General features: G+C 34.6%; 2 protein-coding genes across 3 annotated transcripts; one reads left to right on the forward strand and one right to left on the reverse strand.

Moving 5' to 3' along the window:
- Positions 1-12,738: 12,738 nt before the first annotated feature.
- On the reverse strand, positions 12,739-20,233 carry LOC143188803 (ubiquitin carboxyl-terminal hydrolase 8). 2 transcript variants are annotated; one of them, XM_076393252.1, is made up of 12 exons: positions 19,952-20,233; positions 19,516-19,846; positions 19,021-19,376; positions 18,079-18,955; positions 17,818-17,987; positions 17,594-17,735; positions 17,352-17,501; positions 16,125-16,361; positions 15,845-15,949; positions 15,561-15,767; positions 15,093-15,445; positions 12,739-14,142 (listed from the first exon to the last, which is right to left on the reverse strand). In XM_076393252.1, exons 2-12 carry the CDS (start codon positions 19,780-19,782, stop codon positions 14,028-14,030), a joined length of 2,979 nt encoding a protein of 992 aa, XP_076249367.1. In that variant the 5' UTR covers positions 19,783-19,846; positions 19,952-20,233; the 3' UTR covers positions 12,739-14,027. The 2 variants fall into 2 exon arrangements, with proteins under 2 accessions (XP_076249367.1, XP_076249368.1); XM_076393253.1 differs by lacking the exon at positions 19,952-20,233 and having other exon boundaries at positions 19,469-19,591.
- A 215-nt stretch (positions 20,234-20,448) lies between these two features.
- Positions 20,449-21,919, forward strand: Vps60 (vacuolar protein sorting 60). The gene is made up of 4 exons (XM_076393255.1): positions 20,449-20,629; positions 20,725-21,042; positions 21,278-21,505; positions 21,594-21,919. The coding sequence occupies exons 1-4, from the start codon at positions 20,561-20,563 to the stop codon at positions 21,642-21,644; spliced, it is 666 nt and encodes a 221-aa protein (XP_076249370.1). The 5' UTR covers positions 20,449-20,560; the 3' UTR covers positions 21,645-21,919.
- The last annotated feature ends 18 nt before the right edge of the window (positions 21,920-21,937 follow it).

The raw sequence follows: 21,937 nt of genomic DNA on the forward strand, positions 1-21,937 counted from the left end.
CTCTTTCGACATAATTAGTATTCAATTGAAACATTGTTTTAACGTTTCGAAAAGTATCGAGAGTTTAAACCCCTGCATAATTTCAAACCTTATGTTCCTTGAACATTCTTCAGCTTCACGCTGAAAAATATATTTATCCACTTCTGAGGAATAATGAAATATTGTTAATTACTGAGTCCACTGAGCATGAAATAGGTACAATAACGCAAGTTTAATTCAAGGAAAAGAAACTGGATATCATCCTATCAAGGATGCGCAATGTTGAAACAAAGTGAGAACACCTTAGCAATGGCGATAGCTAAATAGTTGAAATGCAAAGAATTTAAAAGATCTCTAGAACATTGAGTGGATTTTCTATTTCCCCTATCTTACGTCTACTATTCTAATTTTTCTCGTTTAAAAATTATCTTTTGTTATACTCCCTAAAAAAAATTATATAAAATTCGCCAGGAAAAGTTCACATAAACACATGACAAACTGACAAATGTCATTCCTTGGTTTTGGTTCGTCGAGAATGCTGGATCGAAGAAACAAAAGGAAAGCGATATACAGATGGAAAATACAAGTACTTAGCTGATACGTTCTCTTACGCAACGCGAGTAATCAATTTAGCAGAATTTTCAAGTAACCTGTTTTTATTGAACATTTCAAGTATATATGAATATATGTATATACATAATAGTGCAATTTATATTGTATTAAGTGCATAAGAGAAGAAATCGACGTTATTACTCGTCGATACAGAAATTTTAGTAGCTCTGCCATTGTGTGGACAGGATTTATACATAATAACGTTATCCCTGATAATCTGATTAGATGTTTCCTTGAATTTTATTACGAATTAATGGAATTTTCGTGGACGACTTCCACCGTATAGTTGCGCATATTTAAATCATTGTAACAGTTTAAATAACAGCAAAATAGAGAAACAAAACCGAAAGAAGTCTTACAGTGAACCTTGTATCGTTTCTTACTGAAACATGGAACGACTCTCGCGTTCGTATCTTACTTCGATTATTACTTGACGATCTCGAGTAATGTTTTCACAGGGAACCCCTTTCTCTTTGATCCAGGTTCAAAGTTATCGTGTTAAGGATACTTCAGGTACTCTTAAGTAGCGCACGTTTTGCTAGAGAGTAGAGTGTTAAAACTACATACGTCAAAGCAGTTCTATTTATGCTGACGATATTTCTTACGTCGTGGAATTTAGATCAGATTTTTCTCCCTTTTATCGAACATGAGATTCAACTGGCAGCGAATTTCTGAATAATGTTGGATAGGGTGGATAGAGGACCAGAGGGTGTGGAAAACAATGTGCTGAATGTAGTGTGTACACATACTCAGGAGTGGACATGCCTGGTTATAATTATGTATTTTACTCTGAATTAGAATCACGATGGATTTTTTCAGTTTTCTCAAATAATCCAAATTAATATTAGTTTAACTGCAATTTTTTTTACTTAGAAAATAGAAAGATAATCATACACTAATGTTAGCACTGACAGTTATGCATTTCACTTCAAACTATAGTTACACGAGACCTTTCATTTTTCCTTGTCTTATTTTGTTATAAAAATTCCACTTTCTTAGCCTTATTTTGTAATCAAAATTAATGTGAACATAACTGTGACTTTTTTATTCCGAAAATTAAAATATAAGTGTATACTAGTATTAACCCTGACAGCTATATATTTCACACTGGATTAGAATTATAGATAGATGATTCTCTCACCTCTCTTTTTTTCCTTTTTGTAAATGAAATGGTGAGTTGAAGAACAGTACAAGTTCTAAATTAGTCACTTTCAAATAATCTGAAAACTATATTTGGTTCCACAGAATTACGGAGGGCACCCTCATCCCTCTACCTTCTATGCTTAATACAAGTGAAAATAAAGTCGCTACTTTTCTATTTCACTTTCCATTTTCATTAATTTCTAGAACTGATTCAATGTGCATAAATATAACCAGGCACTCCTACGTTTTGATAACAGAACAAAGGAAACCTCCCAAGTGTGAAATTTCAGTTTGAACACGTCTGGTTTAGGGCTAGAAACTTTATTATTAAATCAAGAAGTTGACTTTTCAGTCACAGACAATATTTTCAAGCTTTCACTAAGTATTTCTTGTATGAACATACCCAAATGCATCGCAAAAATCTGTTCGAGGTTTTCATTATAACGAACTATGGATACGAAAGAGGAAACTATGCCGCAGAGAACGGGTGGGAAGAAACATTTGGATCTAAACGATGCAATATTCGACACAACAGCAATTTTTTTACTGTTTTTCTATGACGCGTCGTTCGATGTCTGCCGAAGGATTCTGTGATCAAATTCGGTGTCAAGAAGCGTTTTTGCGTGTATGTTTGCGTGAAAATGCGAAGATACAGGCGACAGAATGAATGGAATGAGGAGGAAAAGAGAGTGGCTGGCTCGAGAAAAACCGAGTGAGAGAAAGAACGTGTGAAGTGAGCCTCGTTTGTTACCCGTGCAATATTACAGTAGGACAATTTTAATGAGATTGGTCTTATTATAGGTGTACAGCAGAACATCGATGCTTGCAATCTCTGGTTCTAGGTGAACCTTCTTTATCGCATACGTTTAAGAAGTGATCTAAAGTGGGACTTTACTCTTGAAACCAATGTTACCAATAAATAACATTTGGTTATTTCTATTGAACTGGTTAAAATAACAGATTTTGGAAAGAGATTTCCAAGCCAAAAGAAAAATAATTTTCATCTAGATATTTTTCTCTTTCGATTTGAAATAAATAGAACGTTCTTAATAGAACATTCATAGATAGCATCAGTCGTTTTGGTTGTTTTTGCAACTTTAAAGGATCTAAGTGGTTACTTCGATAATAATTGTACAGATATTTACTTTCACAATTTTCTTTATTTTCCTCTGTCAATTTAAAATAAATTAAACTGTATTGAAGTATGAATATCAGTCGTTTTGGCTGCTCTAGCAATTTTATGATCAAAGGATCCATGATCCGTTCCATGAATCTTTTATCCCCGTGATCTGCAACCATCGAGACTCTATTGTACACCAAGGGCCAATTTGTTTTCAATAGCAGCTCATAATAAGAAAACAGCAACACAACTTTCTTCTTAACGCTAAGCTATGTAGTCTTCGTACTGAAATTGTTTCCACACACATGAATCCGTGCGCGTTATCGAGATTATCGTTCCATTGTGCGGTTGACCCAGAAGAACGACAAATTAAAAAGAAAAGTTACGATTGGACTCGTTTGAAATCGTTTGCATCGTCCTTCGTCGTTTGTAAGTAACGTTAACGATAATTATAATAGCGGCAAAGGAGCAAGGATAGAATTTGCGTTAGCGAGATGTTCGACTAGCAACGCTAGGAGTAACGATATCCTTTTATACGATATTATCGTAATGTAAGCTATTGATTTTTATCAATCGAATTTATTTTTATATTAACATTATTTTAGATACGTTACGATTTCGACCTCGATAGTGTCGCCAACGATCGACGTCCTATCGTTTCTCTGTAAGGTCGATCCTAAAAAGCGAGAAAAAAACGTAATGTAAAAGAAAAAAAATAAGATGGAAAACCTCTCCGAACTTTCGAGGCGAATAATATCCGAAGTTCTGATTCTACTCTATGATTTTATACGTAATGTACTTATCAGCGGTATATCGCATCTTCTCAATACAGTTTCGTAATACACGGTGAGTCATCTCTCCGCGAGTCTATAGCGCAGTATTATCTACTTGTAGGAGTATCGCTCGATCCTCTTCTTTTTTAATCGAAAGGAAAATCGTGCGGCTCGTATCGTCGACAAACAATCGCGTTTTCGATGGCGATGACGAGTGGACGTGTATTGAAATAGTTTGACGTTTCCTTCTATTCTGTAACATTTTACTCCGTAGAATCTTTCACGCGTTCGCGCAAAGCTAATCGACGTCGTTAAGAGCTGGTATCAGTAAGTGGCGCTCCGATTCGTCGAAAACGGTGTTGGGCATTATGCTATCGAAATAATGAATAAATTTCTTATGTCTCGTTAGCAGACTGCGGATTTTTATGCAATTTCATATTTTCATAAACACTATTAAAGAAACAGAACCAAAATAAAAACTTGCTTCATCTTTCAAATACGAAGTACGATTTGCAGTTTACGTTTCATTTATCTTTCATTTTGTATATTTTCTAATATTGTATGAATTCTGTAATTTTTTACATGTTTAAGATTTTTATAAATGCATAAAAAATTGCAGCCTACTCATTAGTAAATTTTGTCCAATTGAGATTCATTTAAATAAACTGAGCAAGTGAATAATTATTGCTGAGGTACCTAACTAATTGTTGTTTTCATGTACTATTTGTTATTTGTTTTAATAATTTTACCGTAGAATTTAGTGTTTTTTGTCAACCTCAACTGAGATATGATAAAGACGATTCATCAAAATATGAATTGACTTCATAAACTCGCTTTTAACATTCGATACATTCGTTTCTATTAACCCTTAACTGGTATGGTGTCAGTATTATAATATAATGTGGTACAATCACTGTTAGTCTTATTATAAAAAATGACTAATAGTAGTAAACAAAACATTCACAGCTTTTCAGTTTAATATCATCTATAAATAATTCACTAATATTTTATACAATAAATATTAAAAACAAGGTAGTCTAAATGCCATGACCTCATCATACTAGTTAAGGGTCAATAAGCCTTCTTTAGAACGTAAATGGAAACGAAAAAAATTATGAAAAATCATTTGCATCATTGCTTAATTTACAAAACCTCTCAAAATATTTTACCTGATTCGAATAAATAAGTAACCTAATTAAATCTAATCCGACAATTCGTCAAAATTTGTTATCACGAGTAATTATGACCTATCCCAATTACGAATTGCTCAAAATCTACTAATCCCACTATAAAGAAAAACAAGTTTGACTAAATATATCGAAGAAAGGTTTCCTCGCATTATGCCCAACTCTGATCGAAAGTAATCACCAGAGACGCGACGATGGGACCGGGAGGATAGAATTCCAAAGCCGGGACAATCGAACTTTTCTACTTAGCGGGTGCCTCGATTTTTCTCGAGCAGGCAATTGCATCTCTCCAAACGGGTTCTCATTGTTTTCGACGTGACGCGGAACAAAGAACGGGCGAGCTTTGGGGTTCTAACGTTCCACCGTCTCGAAGGCTCGAAGCAGTTTCGGCTCGAGACGCAGCGTGGCTTCGGTCAATTTTAATCTTAGCGAAACATCCAATAGCAATACGAAGGAGGCGGGTACGATGGAAGGAGGCGACAGAAGGAACCCATCGTCTCCTTCCGCGCCGCGGATCAGCCTCGGAGGAAAGATATCGACTGAAATTAGAGACGACGAGCGTCGAGTGGTGCCGCGTGCCGATGCAAGCGCGCGCGTCTCGATTTTATACTGTGATCGGCTCCACGAAAGCCACCGTATTAGGAGACTTCGCGATAAACGAGGGGAGAAGAAATTCTAACGCGCCTGAACCTTATGGGAACGCTCGTAGCGCGATTCTACAGCGAACACCGCGGTTCGAAATGATTCGCGCGCTTTTCTTTTCCCTTCGTCGAATATTTCGAGGACGATCGTTTGGCCGTCGTCCAAACGGAAGGGACACGATAGACGAAGAAACGATACCGAGGGCAGAGCAAGCACGTGCAAAATATCCATTTCGACGGGATCGATGGGAGTGAGAGAGAGAGAGAGATATATAATGAGAGAACGTGAGAGCGAAAGAGAGAAAGAGAGAACGAGAGAGAGAGAGATAGAGAGAGAGAGAGGTATCTTTGTAATCGATCGAGCGCAATCGTAGCCGTGAACGATCGACAAATTGTAGCTTAATTAGCCGAGGACACACAGGATAGAGTTTATTTTTTTGCTCGCAGAATATTGTTGTAGGTGTATTTAAGCCGTATCGCGTGCGAACGACGGAACGGGAATCGTGGTTGATCGCGGGTGGTTGCGAGTGGAATAGCGGGCAGTGTTGCCAGATGTCGGGACAAAATGTCTTACAGTGACGTAGAGTAGAAAAATGGAGGTATCCCTGACAGTGCAGTTAAATACTGCGCGATACGCAGTGATGGCAACTGAAACGTTTCGAATCAGTTAGGGCTCTTGAATATCTTGGTAGTTTTAGAAGGTTTGGGAGATTCAATAGGTCTTGTGAAATGGGTAATAATTCAAAATCTCAAGCTGCATCTAGACTACAGGTTATGTAACGCAGTTATAATAACTGCAAACGCAGTTATTATGTATCTTTGTCTAAATAGAATACTAAATAGTAATACTAACATAAAGTATTACAGAGAGTTTGACAAGTTGGAGGTGTCTTTCAAGACTTTCAAGAGTTCTAAACTTCAAATCATGTTCGAAGAGATTCGGATTTTTATAGTCTTGAAAAACTTCGAATTGCTTTGAAGTTGAGATTCGAACTCCCATCACTAGATATACATTCACTCTTCGATTCTATGACGCATATAATAATATGTATAAGACTACATGTGGCCTTGGAACTTCGTGCTGAAGCCAAAATAAAAGGATGGAGATGTATATGGGAAGTATATCTCCATCTCTTTTATGTCCACTTGAGCGTAATGCGCATGCAGGAGAAAGGTGAGGAAAAGAGACAAAGATATACATCTATACTCTAATGTTGGCTTCACTGGCCTCTCGGTGGAAGTATATCCAATGCTCCATTTAGTCTTATACATGTATGCTATGACATCACTGGAAGACATTTTGTCCCGGTATCTGGCAATACTAACGGCGAGAGATCGAGAGACGAACCAAGGGAGCAAACGCGACAGGAAAGAATGGGAAAAGTCGATGAGGTTTGTGGGACGCGTCCAACAGTGAGAAGGAAAAATGAGTTTCGAAGCGCAGTGGCTAGAAATATTGAGAATCAGCGATAAAATGTTATTGTGTTAACGTTTGATCCCGTTTATCGCAAAATGTTGGGTTTCCTGAGTTTCTAGATAAACATTTTATAGCGATGACACGTTAACACTTGCTGTGACGGCTTCTTTTTTCTAAGATTTTTATTCTAGATCACTGAGACTAATCTCAATTATTATTGAGATTAATTATTAGTATCTGATTATTAAATTGACACTAGAACTACTAGAGGAATTAAGATGACTCCAAATGTTTACTTTTACTTACATTTTATTTTCTGAAAATGTTACGTATTTTCTTTGCTAATACAGAGTAAAAATAAAGAAATGTATACCTAAATGGACATTATGTCTATGATTTATGCACTTTTTCAGAAAGCTCTAATTCTGGTATTTCGATAAAAATCGATACACCTTTGCCTCGGTAATTCTAGTGTTAATAGTATGAATACAAAATAAATAATTGAAGAACCAGACTTAGTAAACCAGGGATTGAAATAAACAGTTATTTTTCGTTTCCAAAAAAATTCTATTCGAATTTATATCTTTTACTATGGAGTTTTTATGGAAGGAACTGCTACCACTGAGAACTTTTTGTATAGCTGATAGTGAAAATTTTAAGTATCTCAATGCAATATTTTATCGCTGGTTTCTACAATCCGAGATCTTTTCTCAAATGCAACCATTTTTCCTAAAAAATTTCTTTAGAGATATAGATAGTTGCGAATGATCTAAATGTATAAAATAAACGTCGTACTGAATTTTTCTAATACAGTTTCAACGTGTTTGAAGAAGATTGTATTAGTGATAGAACATACTTGACAAAGAAAGTGTATAAGATTAAATACGGTTCTAAGTCACTTTAAAGTTCGTGATATAATCTGAAATTTATTCTTGTAGTAGATAAAATGCGTTTTACATTTACGATACCGCGTCTTTCAAATATGAATGAGACGGATTTTTGAAAGATATATTTTAACGTAACCAAAATGTAACATTTTCCCTCGAGTTGCAACTGAGGAATTTAATCTGCCATAGCGTATTGTAGTCTACTTTATAGTCGTTCCTTCTACTGTATACGGTGAGCGGGAAATTCGAAAGTCTCGTTTATATTTGAACGATCTAGTACAATATATTACACTGATTTTATATGAATAATATTGTATTGTATTAATATAATTATTACATTAGTGATATAATATTTCGTAATATTTATTTAATATAATATATAATATTTTTAGCTATTCTACAGTAAGAAGTACATACAGCATTTGAGAAAAGGGCCAATTGACGCCGCTGCGCAACGACGCATCAAGAACAGACGAAACGCGCGGAAGCCAGTGCTAGTATTTCGCCAATTCGTCGATTTTAGTCGCTGAAACGCATATACAACTGACAATGAGCATTTAATACAATCGACACTCTCCAAAGATTCGATCCTCATCGATCGAATAAACGACAAGTATTATTGCTAGCGTGATACGATCGAATTGCTCAATATCGATCAGTCGGTCAAGTTTCAGTCATGGATGGCGAAGAATACTAGCACTAGTTGAGTCTTCGTCTCACGCGATCCCTTTATTATCGTTAACCGACTTTCTATATATCACGAACGTCTAATCTCCTCGACTACACGACTGTGCACGCTCTTTCGAGGCTCACAGTTTTTAGAACTTTTTTTACGAAGTAGCGGAAATATATCGCGCGAGATTAGCGTCGATGAGGGTCTGGTGCAACGAGGATCGATCGATCGATTAATGGAAGTGATTCCGACTGGTTCACCAAGTCCCTCGACATTAGCTGATAAGGCTCGGGATTGGTCGCAACATACGCACAGTGGGCTGAGAAATATCGCGTCACGCTACTAGGAATGTAAAAATGGTTGCCCTTCGCTGGCATCCACGTGACCGTAGAACTCTTTTCAGAACACTGTGCTGCATTCACGTCGCGAAGAGCACCGCGGTGGCTATCCATTATGGCATTAGTAACGTTAAGAAGGTCGTAATTAGCGAACTCTGGCCGATATACGTAAGACGCTGTCTGGCAACTACGTTCGATGTGTTAATAAAAACTTGGGACATTTTTCACGATGAGCAACTCGCAGCTCCATGGAGTCCATTCTGGTGCAATGTCTTAGGTTTTTATCAGCGCCTGGCACATTCCCTCTGCTGTGCTCGCATTTTCATCGTTCACTCGTGTAGACGTTACTTCTCCCGATTTGTTAGAAGTCAGAGATTTAGTTTCAATTTTCCTGTCTTAAGATCTATTCTAAGTTACAGTAGGACCTTTTGTATCCAAATCGCTGAGAAGATATGTGTTCGAGTGAAAGAACAATCCCTTTTGTGATACTAACCTTGATTTAGTATAAAATAAATCCAGAAAATTCACTGTTTCTTTATGTATATTTATAAATTCTATATTCTTTTGGCTGCTAAGTTGTAACTACGTATTTATCTGGACCCTAGAACCAGAATGTATCAAGTGAGATCCCATATTTTTAAGAGAGAACATTCGTTCAATGCCCTTTCTTCTTTCTGAAAATACAAACTCTATATTCTAGACCTCAATTAAGACTCTAACTCAAATTTTTAAAAATTGTAACACAGATCGTATTATCTTATAACCACAGACACATAATTACATTTCTCATCTTGAGAATTTACGTACTACATATAATTTTCTGCAAATTTGAACAATATATATTTTTGCTGATTTTATTGCACTTACACCATCTTCTGATTACTATTATCCCATTATACACTGTATACTACTAGCAATTCTGTCTAGTACCTACCACTATAGAAACACTCTGTTCAGATAACAGTTGTTTGGATACAAAGGTTTCTACTGTATTTCGGTTGTGCAATACATAAGTACAGTAGCAGAAGTAATTAAAAATTCCAGCAACCACTTCAAGGATTTTCGTTCTCGTTAATGCAACGAGTGCAATCCGAGAAAGTACGCATGGACTCCATTCAATTTTATCTGTAGAAATTATTGATACAGAATCGTAGAGGAGTAGAAAAAAAAAACAAGAAGTTCGATCTAGATTTCTTAATCCTTTTCCTTAGAGCCTGAAATCGTAGTGGGCACGATTTCCCTGTAAACGATAACCGGAATAACTCTCCGATTAGTTTTTTTATCGATAGTTCAAAATTCCTCTAGGCAACGATTGCAAGCAGCAATCGCTCTGCGCCGATAGCGTGTATCCTACGCCCTGGGAGATTAAAATCGTGACGAGTCACCAGAGTCGAGTAAAAGCGAGGAACGAGGGAGAAAATGAATGATCGACAGAGAGAAAGAGAGATCGATGACGACGAGTACCAATGAGAAAGCATTAACTATTAATTGATATACTAACTGTATATTAACGAACATTCAACGCGCGCCTAAATTATTCCTGCGAGGTGTTTTCTCCGTGGCCGAGGAGAACGACGATTTTGTCTCGTTGGAACGACGATCGTATGAAAACAGATCAGAGAAGCGAGGGAATCGACGAGAGTGAGAATAAAGAGAGAATGAGAATGTGAAACACGCATACACATACACACGGAAGAAAAACAGATGTGTAACATTAGTAGGGAACCGTAATTTTTCATGCTCGTTTCTCGATCACACACTACTCTAATTACCCAAATGTAATTTGTACTGTGTAACTACTACTATTTTTATGAATTTTTGTACATTTTTCTAATTATTTTGTATGATAATCCTTAGCGGAAAGAGTGGCAGGTTCGGCGCCCTGTTCCCTAGCGGTTTAAGGGAAACCAATATGGAAGCTCGAGCATGACGAGTGACCACGTTGGCGTTCGCGACGAAGCAAACGGGGACGCGCTCTCAGCGAGTTTCGAGGGCCGAGGGTGCCGGAGCAGAATGGATTTCAAATTCGATTTATACTTATATAAGAGAAAGTGAAAGAGGGATTTGTTGCGCGTAGACCGTGAGATTGAAAGGAAAGCCACAGCTATTGAATAGCGTAGTTTACCATTTGTCCGTGTAGTTTATCTCGTCTATCTGTCTGTCTGTCTGCCTATCTGTCTGTCCGTCTGTCTCTCCGCCATCGTGACCAGTTGCTTCGGTTTTTTTAATTGAACGCGTGTCCGTGCATTGTCCTCGACGATTTCTGAGAGACGGAAGACGAAGCTCTATCTCGTTCTCACAGGCGAGGAAACGAACAACGCGAATTAGCAACTTATGGATGGTTGGGAGGGCGGAGAGAACGACGGACAGGCGGCAAATAAGAAAACAGTGGCAATGGAAACCAAAAAAGTTCGCGTATCGAACGCGGGAATCGAGTGTGTGAACCTCCTTCGTAATTTGATGACGTGTTTGTTATTAATTATAAGAATCACTTTTTCTTTTTTGTCTTGAATTTGAAATGCTATAAAATAGATCAATTCTTTCATGGAACTATGACTTTCTGACTTTGTCTTGATCCTTCAGCATGAACGCCGTTATGCCATAGGCGAATAGAGAAACCTGACCGATAATGGAAACGAGCACTGTGACGAAGTGTTCGGTAGATCTGTGGATGGCTGTTCGTTTGGAACAGTGATTTTTGAGAATATAACGCTGCACTTACAGTTAGTATGGACACTAGATTTCTATAGACGCTAGAAACAATAGCCAACGAAACGTTTTATCGAGTACTACGACTTTTTAACTACAACAAGATTTGTTGTTTTAAAATTACCCTTCCTCCTATCAGGATATTCTCTTTTTCCTCTACGAGTCATTGTTATCGCTTTGTTGTTTTTTAATTATCAAATAAAGTGTTTTATAGTTGTCTTAAGGCTAATGGAATATTTCACTGGAAACTATATACCAACAGTCGCCAAACCGTGACTCTTTTGAACACTTGCTGCTGCTCTTGAGTTTGTATTATTGAAATTAATTTATTATATACCGATTTTCGAAGAAAGATGTTTTTTAGCCTTTTCTCTGCACAGAAATGCGTCTAAACAAATATACGCATTTTTAATCTAACATAATAGTAATATCTACCATATTTTACATATTATATAAAGTGTTCGTCTAGAGGTAAGTAAAACGAAAATCAAGAATGGTTTCATTTTAAAATGATTAATCGTTAAAAATATTTCTAAAATAACTTATTCTACTGACAATGTTACGTCTGATCTGTAATAGTGCTTCGCTTACAAAATGAGCCCTGGCAATAATATAAATCTGTTGGTTTCGGAACTCATCTTGTCAGCGAAGCACAGTACGTAAATTGGCAGTAGAATAAGACTCGAATCGAACACGTTTCATGCGGCATTCAGACATTTTTGGAATAATTAATAACTCTGAAATGAAACCTCAAACTCAATTTTATTATTTTTAATTTCTATTAAATTTTGGCACGTAGATTTACCTTTTAAAATTTTTGACACTTGTTGTTGACTAACGTATACTATTATTATAAACTCCGTTTTAATGGAGGCTGCAGCTGTTGAGTATTTTTAATAGACAAAATACACCTATCATAACAAGGTTTACTCATTAACAATATTGCTTTTCGTTATTCGTCTACATCAAGTTGTTACATTTATCAATCATCTTCGCGTGCATCGTTCGATCGCTCGGTTTATGGATTACCAAACGTTAGTCATTTAATTAACACATTTTAAAAGTTAAACCATTTGGGGAATATAAAAGAAGACATACATATTTTATGATTGCTTTAAAACATTTATTTGTTTATTTGCAATCTAAGAATCTACAGCTTTTATGAATATTTAATACCTTAGGATGCAATAATATTAATTAGAAATTTTCGTAACTATTGCATTAAAAATGTTTTTAAAATCTGTGTGGGATAAGGAAAATGGGAAACAACAGAAATAAGCATCGTATCTTTGTAGTTCAGTGAATTTTTAAAATTTTTAATAGAAAAAAGGATTAGTGCTACAATATCTTTTCTTTTTTTCTTCTGCAACTCTCGTCACTAAATTACTACATATAGTACTTTTTATTTAGATTTTGAATACTTGTATGAAAATTTTGATTTTAAGTCAACGTTACAATGCTTAATTGGTTTAATTTTCTCATCAGATTACGCGTTCTAAATAAATCTAAACATGCGTTTAACAACAAATTTTTACGTTTCCTCTTTACAACTAAGAAAGAATATAACTTGGGAATGGATGTGAATGTTTGAAATGTAAATGAAATCGGGTCTTTGTGACTTTACAAGCTTGAAAATTTTTATTTCATATACAAAATAAACAAACTAGTAATGGCACTTTAGAAACATTCGCATCAGTTAGCTCATTAACAAGAAATTCATGTGTACTATCAATTTTCGGATACAATACGTTTATAATCACATATCTTTAGACCATTTTTTTTTGTTACAATATAAAATAGTATCTCAACTATTACGTTGTAATGTAATCAACTAATTCTATTCCCAGAGTACCAATACTTTCCGCAATAATTATTTCTCTCGTAAACGTGTGTATCACACATGTGTCGTCACGTTTAAAAGATTTCTGTACACTTCATGTACAAAGTTGCAAAATACTGATGTAAAAAGATTACTAGTATTCTTGGACATTAATGTGCACGAAAAATGTTCACATAACATATATGACAGAGTTTTGAAACAAGTCTATCTAATAATATCACTGTGATCGAAATAATATAAATCGAATTAAACTATATATTATTTCATGCAGTATGCATGTTTTTTTATAGTAATGGTGCATAATTTACTCAAAGTACTCAAGTTATATCATATGCTAAACAAAGAAAGTATGAAATAATTACATTACAATAATTAAATACATAAACTAACAGAGAATGATTGAAATACAGTGAAGTATAACACTATGCATAGTGTGTACAAAATATCTTCTGTGATACACTTTTTAATTAATCTTTTAGTTGCAGGAAATAATAATTCGACTTAACCACTATTTATTTACATAGTTCTTTAACACAGCTACCCAGCACCAATATAGCTTCCAATGCCGTCTTTGTCTTACGCATACAACGCATTTTTCGTACAAGTACATACAAAAAATATTTAATATCTACATCACGTTACATTTACAACTGCTTAAATAATAAATCTGCAGAACCAACTAAATCCACTGGCTCTATTGTGTTAATACTAAATAATGTTGCTTGAAAACGATGTATAAAATAACAGATAGGCACTAGTATTCTGAGACTTTACTTGACTTGCGGTAACTTCTGTGACAGTTTGGTCATCGTATTTGTACCACCTATATAATATTTCTAATGCTATTATTTGTTCGAAACGAAACTTATATTACTTCATACAGGGTGTTCCGAAACTAATGGTACAAGCGGAAAGGAGGTTATTCTACACGAAAAAATCAGTCGAAAATATAGAATAAACTGTTTTGATATCGTGTTTCGTTTTCGAGAAAATTATGTGGGAATTATGGTAAAATGCAAGCGTACGGAAGTACAGTTTTGAGTGCTCGAAGGGTAAGGGAAACATTATCAGTCTGACCACTGGCTGTTTCTACCGTACACTAGTGGCATTTCCCTTTTCCCATATACTCCTCAAACGCTTAAAACTGTAGTTCTGTACACTTGTACTCGCAAGGAGAATACACCATGAGCCAATAACCTATTTCGATGAAACTGAACATACCGTATCTACGCAAAAATAAATCGACACGTGGCCGAGCGTTTTATTGAATAGGCCTTAATAATGAAGATTTCGGCATCCAAAGTTTAGCAATAATATTTTGATAATATTTCAGTAATATTTCAATAACATTTCAATGACATTTCGATAATATTAAAACCAGCAGAAACTTATACAGAAGCCAAAATAATTAATAGAGTTACAGAATGCGATAAAAAATTTTCATCGATTTTATTCATTATTTCGGTTTCTATATAAGTTTCTACTGGTTTTAATATTATTTATCCAAGTATTAAAAACTATTAAACTTTGGACGCCGAAATCTTCACTATTAACGCCTATTCACGTAGATACACTATGTTCAATTTCATCGAAATCGGTTATTGGCTCATGGTGTATTCTTCTTGTCGGTTAAAATTTAATGTCAATTTTCTCGAAAACGAAGCGTGATATCAAATATTTTTATTCTACATCCAAGTTTTTAATGTAGAATCTGCTTGTATCATCAGTTCCGTCACACCCTGTATATTAACATAATACAATGAAGATACTTACTTATTTTGAGCAGCATTTTTACAAAATGCTGTGTAGTGACCACCTTCCATAGTTCCGTAATGGTTCGACATAGCGTACAAACTGTAACTATAACTGCGGATATTCGAAATTGCTGGAGTATTGCCGTCTATCACCAGGTATGGCTTTAAATTAAAGTCTGTTAAAGGAAAGTCAACAGCGGTGTTCCTTTTTTCGAGCCAACCTCCGCTTTCAGCGAAGCGATTCAAATGTATCACTATGATAGGTGCCAATTTGACAAAATCAAATTTTTTTGTAGCCTCCCTCGGTGTGTGACATTTAGGACATTTCCAGCCAACTACTTTTTGACCGGTTACGAACTTTAAAATGCAATCCTACAAATACAATAAATCATTTTTGTAAGTATTAAGTAAATAATATATATGGCAATCTCTCGTCAACTATTTAACAGCTTTTAATTTAATGAGAAAATTGTAGTACAAAACTTACGTTCAATGTACAACGATTGGAATGAGGCAACGACGTCGTCAAACTATTAAATGTTTCATACGTTGTGCTACTTTGTTTGCAAAAACTGCAGGTAATAGTCGATCTCAGTTGACCGAAAAATAGGTCAGATATTATGGATCTTTGAGATCCCATCGCTTTGTCCCATGCTTTCTCCGCAACGCTCATTTCAAGTAGTGGCTTACAGGTCTGTAAATGTGACATCATTTATTAACCCTATAAATATAATTTGCGATATCGAGAAAGTCAATTGCATGATATTTCACCTTCTTTAAATCATTATGCATCCAATCGAGGAGAAACGTTAAGAATTCGTGGGAGTCCTGCTGTTCGTAACTCTCGAATTGCAACTTGTATTGCCCTACGGCGACCTAACAATTATAATATATATTAGTATATATGTCATAAATGAAGAAAGCAGTCAATCTAACTAAATAAAATTGTTCATTTAAATATTTTTTACGTGAGAAGAACCATTAAATATAACTGACAAATTAAAAGAATAAACCACAATTCCTAAAATCTTAAACTTTGGAAACAACGTACCTTCAAGTCATGAGGAGATATGCTCTTATACTGGCCCCGCCAGAGTGCTTTAATTACTTGAGCTACTTCTTCCACAACTTGGCCTTGTGTATTGTTGTCGTCGTTTGTATTAAGATCGTCAGCATACAAATTATCCATAAAGTACTTAGCTAAATGCGTTGTATTACTCAAACATTGTATAATACTGTTCATATAACACGAGTTGCCCAAGTTCTTCAACCCAGTAATACCTGGATGCTGTAACACAGAAGTCAACGTGCCGATTATGTCACGTAATCTTAGCTGTGCATTTTCAAAATCAGAAGTTCATAATTCTGTTCTATCATTTGAAATTTAAATGGAAGAAATTGGACGTATACTCAACGAAATAAATTAATATTCGACAATATAGAAATTATCACTGTACTGAACAAATATTTTCTTCATTATAAAGTAGCATCCACAATTCGTAATTCTCCACAATCATAAATTACCTTTTTAAAGTAATAAGAATTGAAATTCGGCGCGAACTTTCTAGACAAGTTTACCATCTTCTATTCACAAATAGATTAAAAGGTATTTATCCTCGTGTTTGGGAAAGGAAAAACTAATTGCAATCGTTCCCTACATTGTGACAAGAACAACTTTATCAATCAATAATAGAAACACAATTCTGACACTGCAAGTTGTAGCAATTACTGTCCTTTTATTCGAAATTACGAGTAAAGTATATGAGAGTACTAAAGCACTACTGGTAACGACAGTCGAGGAAATACTGACGTATGTACTGCGATACGTTGCTTTGAAAAGGTTCAACCAAATTGGCTTAAGAAACCTTATTCGCCTAAAATGTTTCTCTATATTCACGTGTGTCTCTGACTCACAGAAAATTGCGTCATTTAATTTTAAAGTAAACCTATATCTTCTAACTTTGTTCTTCTCGAATCATCATCATATACTTTTATATATGAAAGGGAGATAAACACGTTGTTGGAAACTTATTCGTAAATACTTTAATGATCATGATCATATAGTTTTACTACCATTGAGTCACGTGAAGTACAAACACGTGGGCATCAATGATTACCGATTGTAACGTTTACGCATGCATAATACATGCATAAAATAATAATAAATAAAGTTCATTGATAATTGTAAAGACGTTTTATGTATTATTTTATAAATCTACTACAATATACAAAATGTTTAAGAAAGACTAAAAAAGCTTAAGAAAGCATTAATACTTACGACACTTCCGTGAACTGGAGTCATTCTTTCTTCGCGGTTCGCCCAACTAAGAGGAAATAGTTTATTTTCATTAACGAAAGTGCCATTTTGATTGTGTGGTACTTGCGGTTTTGAAGTCCTGTCCACTTTTGGTGCTTTACGATCTATTAACTAATTTGTAAAGGAGATATTTCTTAATCAATTGTTTGGTTTTCAATAAAAATCATATTTTTAATTCTTAAATATTTGAATTAGCACTGTACCTGTAGTAAATTTGGACTGGAATATGAGCGTTCCAAATTACTGCTCATCGGTGAGTTTTCATTTTTTAAAGGTTCTTTATGAATATTATTATCTTCGTTTTCTTTCGGTAATAATTCTTTGTAATCGTTTTTTATGGATTTCCTGTTTATATACAAATGGAAAGATCAATAATTTATCGTAAATAAAGTGAATACGATCGATTAATCTTCAGCTCGATACTCACTGTCTTAATTTCTCCCGATTAGTAGATATATTTTTCGTACGAAGTTTAACTAATGCGAGGCTAAAGTCGAGTTGGTTCTTTTCTTTCTGTTCAGTAGAATTATATTTAATCTGTTCGATTCTTTTGCAATATTCATTGAGTTCATCTTCAATTTGTCTGTATTCATTTTGCTGTTACACAAAATTAAAACCATTAATGTACTTTCATGTTAATTATACTGAAGATAATAAAATATTGCTATTAACTCAAAATATCTAGTACCTTCTCTTCTAACTTCAAGGAGAGAGACTTCAAATTACCATGAATATGTTCATTATTTGAACTTTTGTACTTAATACCTTGCTGCAGAGCATGCTCCTGCTCCAAAATTTCTTCTTCCAGAGCTTGCTTAATTTTTGCAAGCTGGGTTAATTGCCTCTTTAATTTCAATACTATTTCAGCTGGGGATGTAACTAAAGAAACAGGTTTGTTACTTCGATCGATAGTTGGTTTCATAGGTGTATCGTTTTTCTTTATCATGCTTAATGGTCTTTTTTGTTGAAGTTTTAACAAACTGCTATCATATTGTTTTGAGGCAGCATTGGTTCTAGAATTCCTTGTTACCTCGATAGAAGTGTTTGTGAGATTACCGAGAGGAGGAGAAATATTAGTGCTTATTTCTGTATCTCCATATTTAAAAAGTATTTTATCACTTAAAATATTCACTTTTGATGGATTCTCCTTTTTCTTTACAGGTCTTAAATTATTCACTTTATTTTCACGTGATTTAATAATACTATCTTCGTCATCTGAATGTACCCAGTCAGGGTACTCTATGTCATCTAACATTTCATTCGAAACAGTCAAAGCAGGAGGCTCTGATATAATATCAGGATTTGTTGTGTATTGTGGATAACGGGCTATCCACTCTGCATAACCACCATCCAAAATCGTAATCTTTTTATATTTTATACCAGGATCCCAATCTTCTAAAATTTTTCTTAATATATTCAAATGATTATCAGATGTCAAAGTTTTACTGGATGTGTTCCAATCAAGTAAGATTAGAACATCAACATATTGTGCTCCTCTGTGCTTAAACAAATCTAAGGACTTTTTATCTTTGTGAAGATATTTTTCAAAGTAGGATGCTGATTTACTGAAATAAAATATACCATTATTGAAAGAAATAATTCTAAAATATGATGTACATTGGTTACTTACTTAGACATTATTTCACTATTAGGAATGTTAATGCATTTGGTAGATAATATTTTAGATGCTTCAAATTGAGGTTTCAATCGAATATCAATGATCAAATATCTACTGTCCAGTTTAATTAACTGAAACAGTTGATCACAGTTTATAATTTCTTCATTATCATCCACTAATGGATCTCTAGTTGGAGTTTCTGGCAGTTTTATAGGATAATCAACTGAAGGATTAATTTGTGGTTCATTATCTACATCCATTGCTTCTGTTTTATGATTCTTTTCTAACTTCCTATCTTTTAGCTGCTGCTTATACTTCATGTCTAATCTTTGACTTAAGTCTGCAAGTGTTTTTTTTACTTCATTGACCTACAATACAATGTTTATATATTTCAGTTACTCATATTAAAAATTCGACTTTGCAAATGCTCAACACCTCGAAAATTTTGTGCTCAGAATACCTTTATCTGAGAATGATAAGTTTAATAAAGCATATTCCACTTCCCACCTGATTCAAACGCATACTCGATAAAGAGAATGTTTTATCGTCTTTATATTCAGGAGTGCTTTTCAACCATTCAATAGCATTCAGCCATCTCCTTAACATGATATATTGGGTTTCCTCATCTCCTTGCATCCGTGCTTTCTCAGCTAGGTCATACATATTTGGTAGTCTTTTGTAAACGTTAGATGGTTTTATCCCCCTGTAATTGACCCTTGCTTTCGTAAGTAAGTCATTTACGCTAGTGTAAGATAAAGATACTTTCTTAGCCATCTTTACTACACTGTATCTCGTAGTTCTTCAATCTGGTATGTACTAAATACTATTTCGCCTTAACCTATCAAATCAAAAGACATTTAACATAAATTGTATAACAGACAACATCGTCGATCAATTAAAAAACACATTACAACTAAATTTATTACTACAACTACATACTTACGTTTAGAGAAAGACTTTTTATACGTCTACATAATAAATTAAAAATGCATATCTTTATTAAATAGTGGCACAATCGCCAATATAACTGGAACTTCTTGAGTTCTGTTTTCTGCAACCCTATTCTTTAGGCAGTTACGATAGAGGGTATAAGAGTTACTACTATTTATAATAACAAACGAAAACTGATACGTAGTGACATTTCTATTCACGAATAGAAACGTCAAATTTTTGTGAATACGTTGTCAACGAATTTCTCAACCAATATAAGGTCATTGACGAGATACTGGATAGACCTATCATCTTATGAATGTTTTGTGTTTAATCTAAATTACGAACTTCGTGAAAAACGATTGATCACGTTGCGTCCTCTGCAGTTAGGAACAGCGACTTTGAAAATGGAATATAGTCACCGACGTGGTATGTATCTATTTAGTTTGTACTTTATGGTCACATCCCAACTCGCGCAACACTTGTGTTTTTAGTGAACATCCGTAACACTAGATGGAGTAATTATATCTGTGAATCAGTTGGTTTGACATTTCGAAAAAAAGAAGAATAGAATAATTAAGAGTACATCGTACAAATACGATATCTTTTTAAATTTAGCAAAATGAACAGACTTTTCGGACGAGCGAAACCTAAAGAACCAGCACCGAATATTGTCGATTGCATCGCTGGGGTAAATATTCTTGTCCTTTGTAATTACGATGAGGTTACGTTATTCTTTATATAAAGTAATCTCGCAATTAATTGCTCCGTTGCTGTTTCTTAAAGGTTGACAGTAGAGCAGATTCTGCAGAGAAAAAGATAGCGAAGTTAGATGCAGAATTAAAAAAATACAAAGACCAAATGGTTAAGATGAGAGATGGACCAGCGAAAAACGCAGTAAAGGCTAAAGCGCTGCGTGTTCTGAAGCAACGGAAAATGTACGAGGCACAAGTAGATAATTTGCGTCAACAAGCATTTAACATGGAACAAGCGAACTATGCTACTCAGACATTAAAAGACACTCAGGCAACTGTCGTTGCTATGAAAGAAGGAGTTAAACAAATGCAGAAAGAATTCAAAAACATTAATATAGATCAGATTGAGGTATATCTACACATATATTTTTCTTTTAATGGTGTGTTTAGACCAAGCGAATAAATGCTCGTTCTTCTCCCACACATTATTATGATTGAATGAAGTCAGCAACTGAATGAAAGAATGCTTGTGTTATTTGAATTTTGCTGAAGTAGAGGATAAACAAGCATTTGTTCACTTGGTTTAAATGTATCATAAGATAGACTCTTACTGTGTGTCTAATATGTAACATTATTTTCAACAGGATATTCAAGATGACTTAGCAGATATGCTAGAACAAGCAGATGAAGTACAAGAAGCAATGGGTCGTAGTTATGGCATGCCAGATATAGATGAAGATGAACTAGCTGCAGAGTTAGAGGCCCTTGGAGATGACTTAGCTATCGATGAGGATACTAGTTACTTGGATGATGCCATCAAAGCACCTAATGCTCCAGATAAGGAACCTGGGACAAGTTCTGTGAGGAATAAGGTTTGTATTTGTAAACGTATTCTATCATAAGCATTATCAGGAAGTTTGCTACAGAAGATTTATATCAAAATGACTCTGTTTCTTCCAGGATGGTGTGTTAGTTGATGAATTTGGCTTGCCACAAATACCAGCTAGTTAAAGCTGTGCTAAGTAAAACATTTAATTGGCTTGTGCTAATAATACCTACAAACATGCCAAAAGACGTTATTATGTTCACAAAGAACTACAAAAAGCTTTTTACGCAACACACTGTTTGAGGTATTCAAAATTTTTGAATTCATCAATATGGTCTTGTGCAAGGTATAAGTCTTTAAAAACTAACATAATTTAATTATAGTTTATAGACACGCTATTTTTATTAAAAATATATTTACGTTGTACATGTACAAATAAAATTAATAAATAAATCCACGTTATTAAAAATTTAATAAC

This window comes from Calliopsis andreniformis, chromosome 3 (genome assembly GCF_051401765.1).
Source record: "Calliopsis andreniformis isolate RMS-2024a chromosome 3, iyCalAndr_principal, whole genome shotgun sequence".
In the NCBI taxonomy this organism is placed as follows: domain Eukaryota; kingdom Metazoa; phylum Arthropoda; class Insecta; order Hymenoptera; family Andrenidae; genus Calliopsis; species Calliopsis andreniformis.

Bases quoted from the DNA above. Each gene is read 5' to 3' on its own strand.
- LOC143188803 (XM_076393252.1), bottom strand. From the start codon at position 19,782: ATGGCTAAGAAAGTATCTTTATCTTACACTAGCGTAAATGACTTACTT. The intron at 17,736-17,817 runs GTGAGTATCGAG...GTATATAAACAG, and splicing joins AATCGGGAGAAATTAAGACA to GAAATCCATAAAAAACGATT. The intron at 15,446-15,560 runs GTAAGTTTTGTA...TTGTATTTGTAG, and splicing joins CCAATCGTTGTACATTGAAC to GATTGCATTTTAAAGTTCGT.
- Vps60 (XM_076393255.1), top strand. From the start codon at position 20,561: ATGAACAGACTTTTCGGACGAGCGAAACCTAAAGAACCAGCACCGAAT. The intron at 20,630-20,724 runs GTAAATATTCTT...TGTTTCTTAAAG, and splicing joins TTGTCGATTGCATCGCTGGG to GTTGACAGTAGAGCAGATTC. The intron at 21,506-21,593 runs GTTTGTATTTGT...TGTTTCTTCCAG, and splicing joins CAAGTTCTGTGAGGAATAAG to GATGGTGTGTTAGTTGATGA.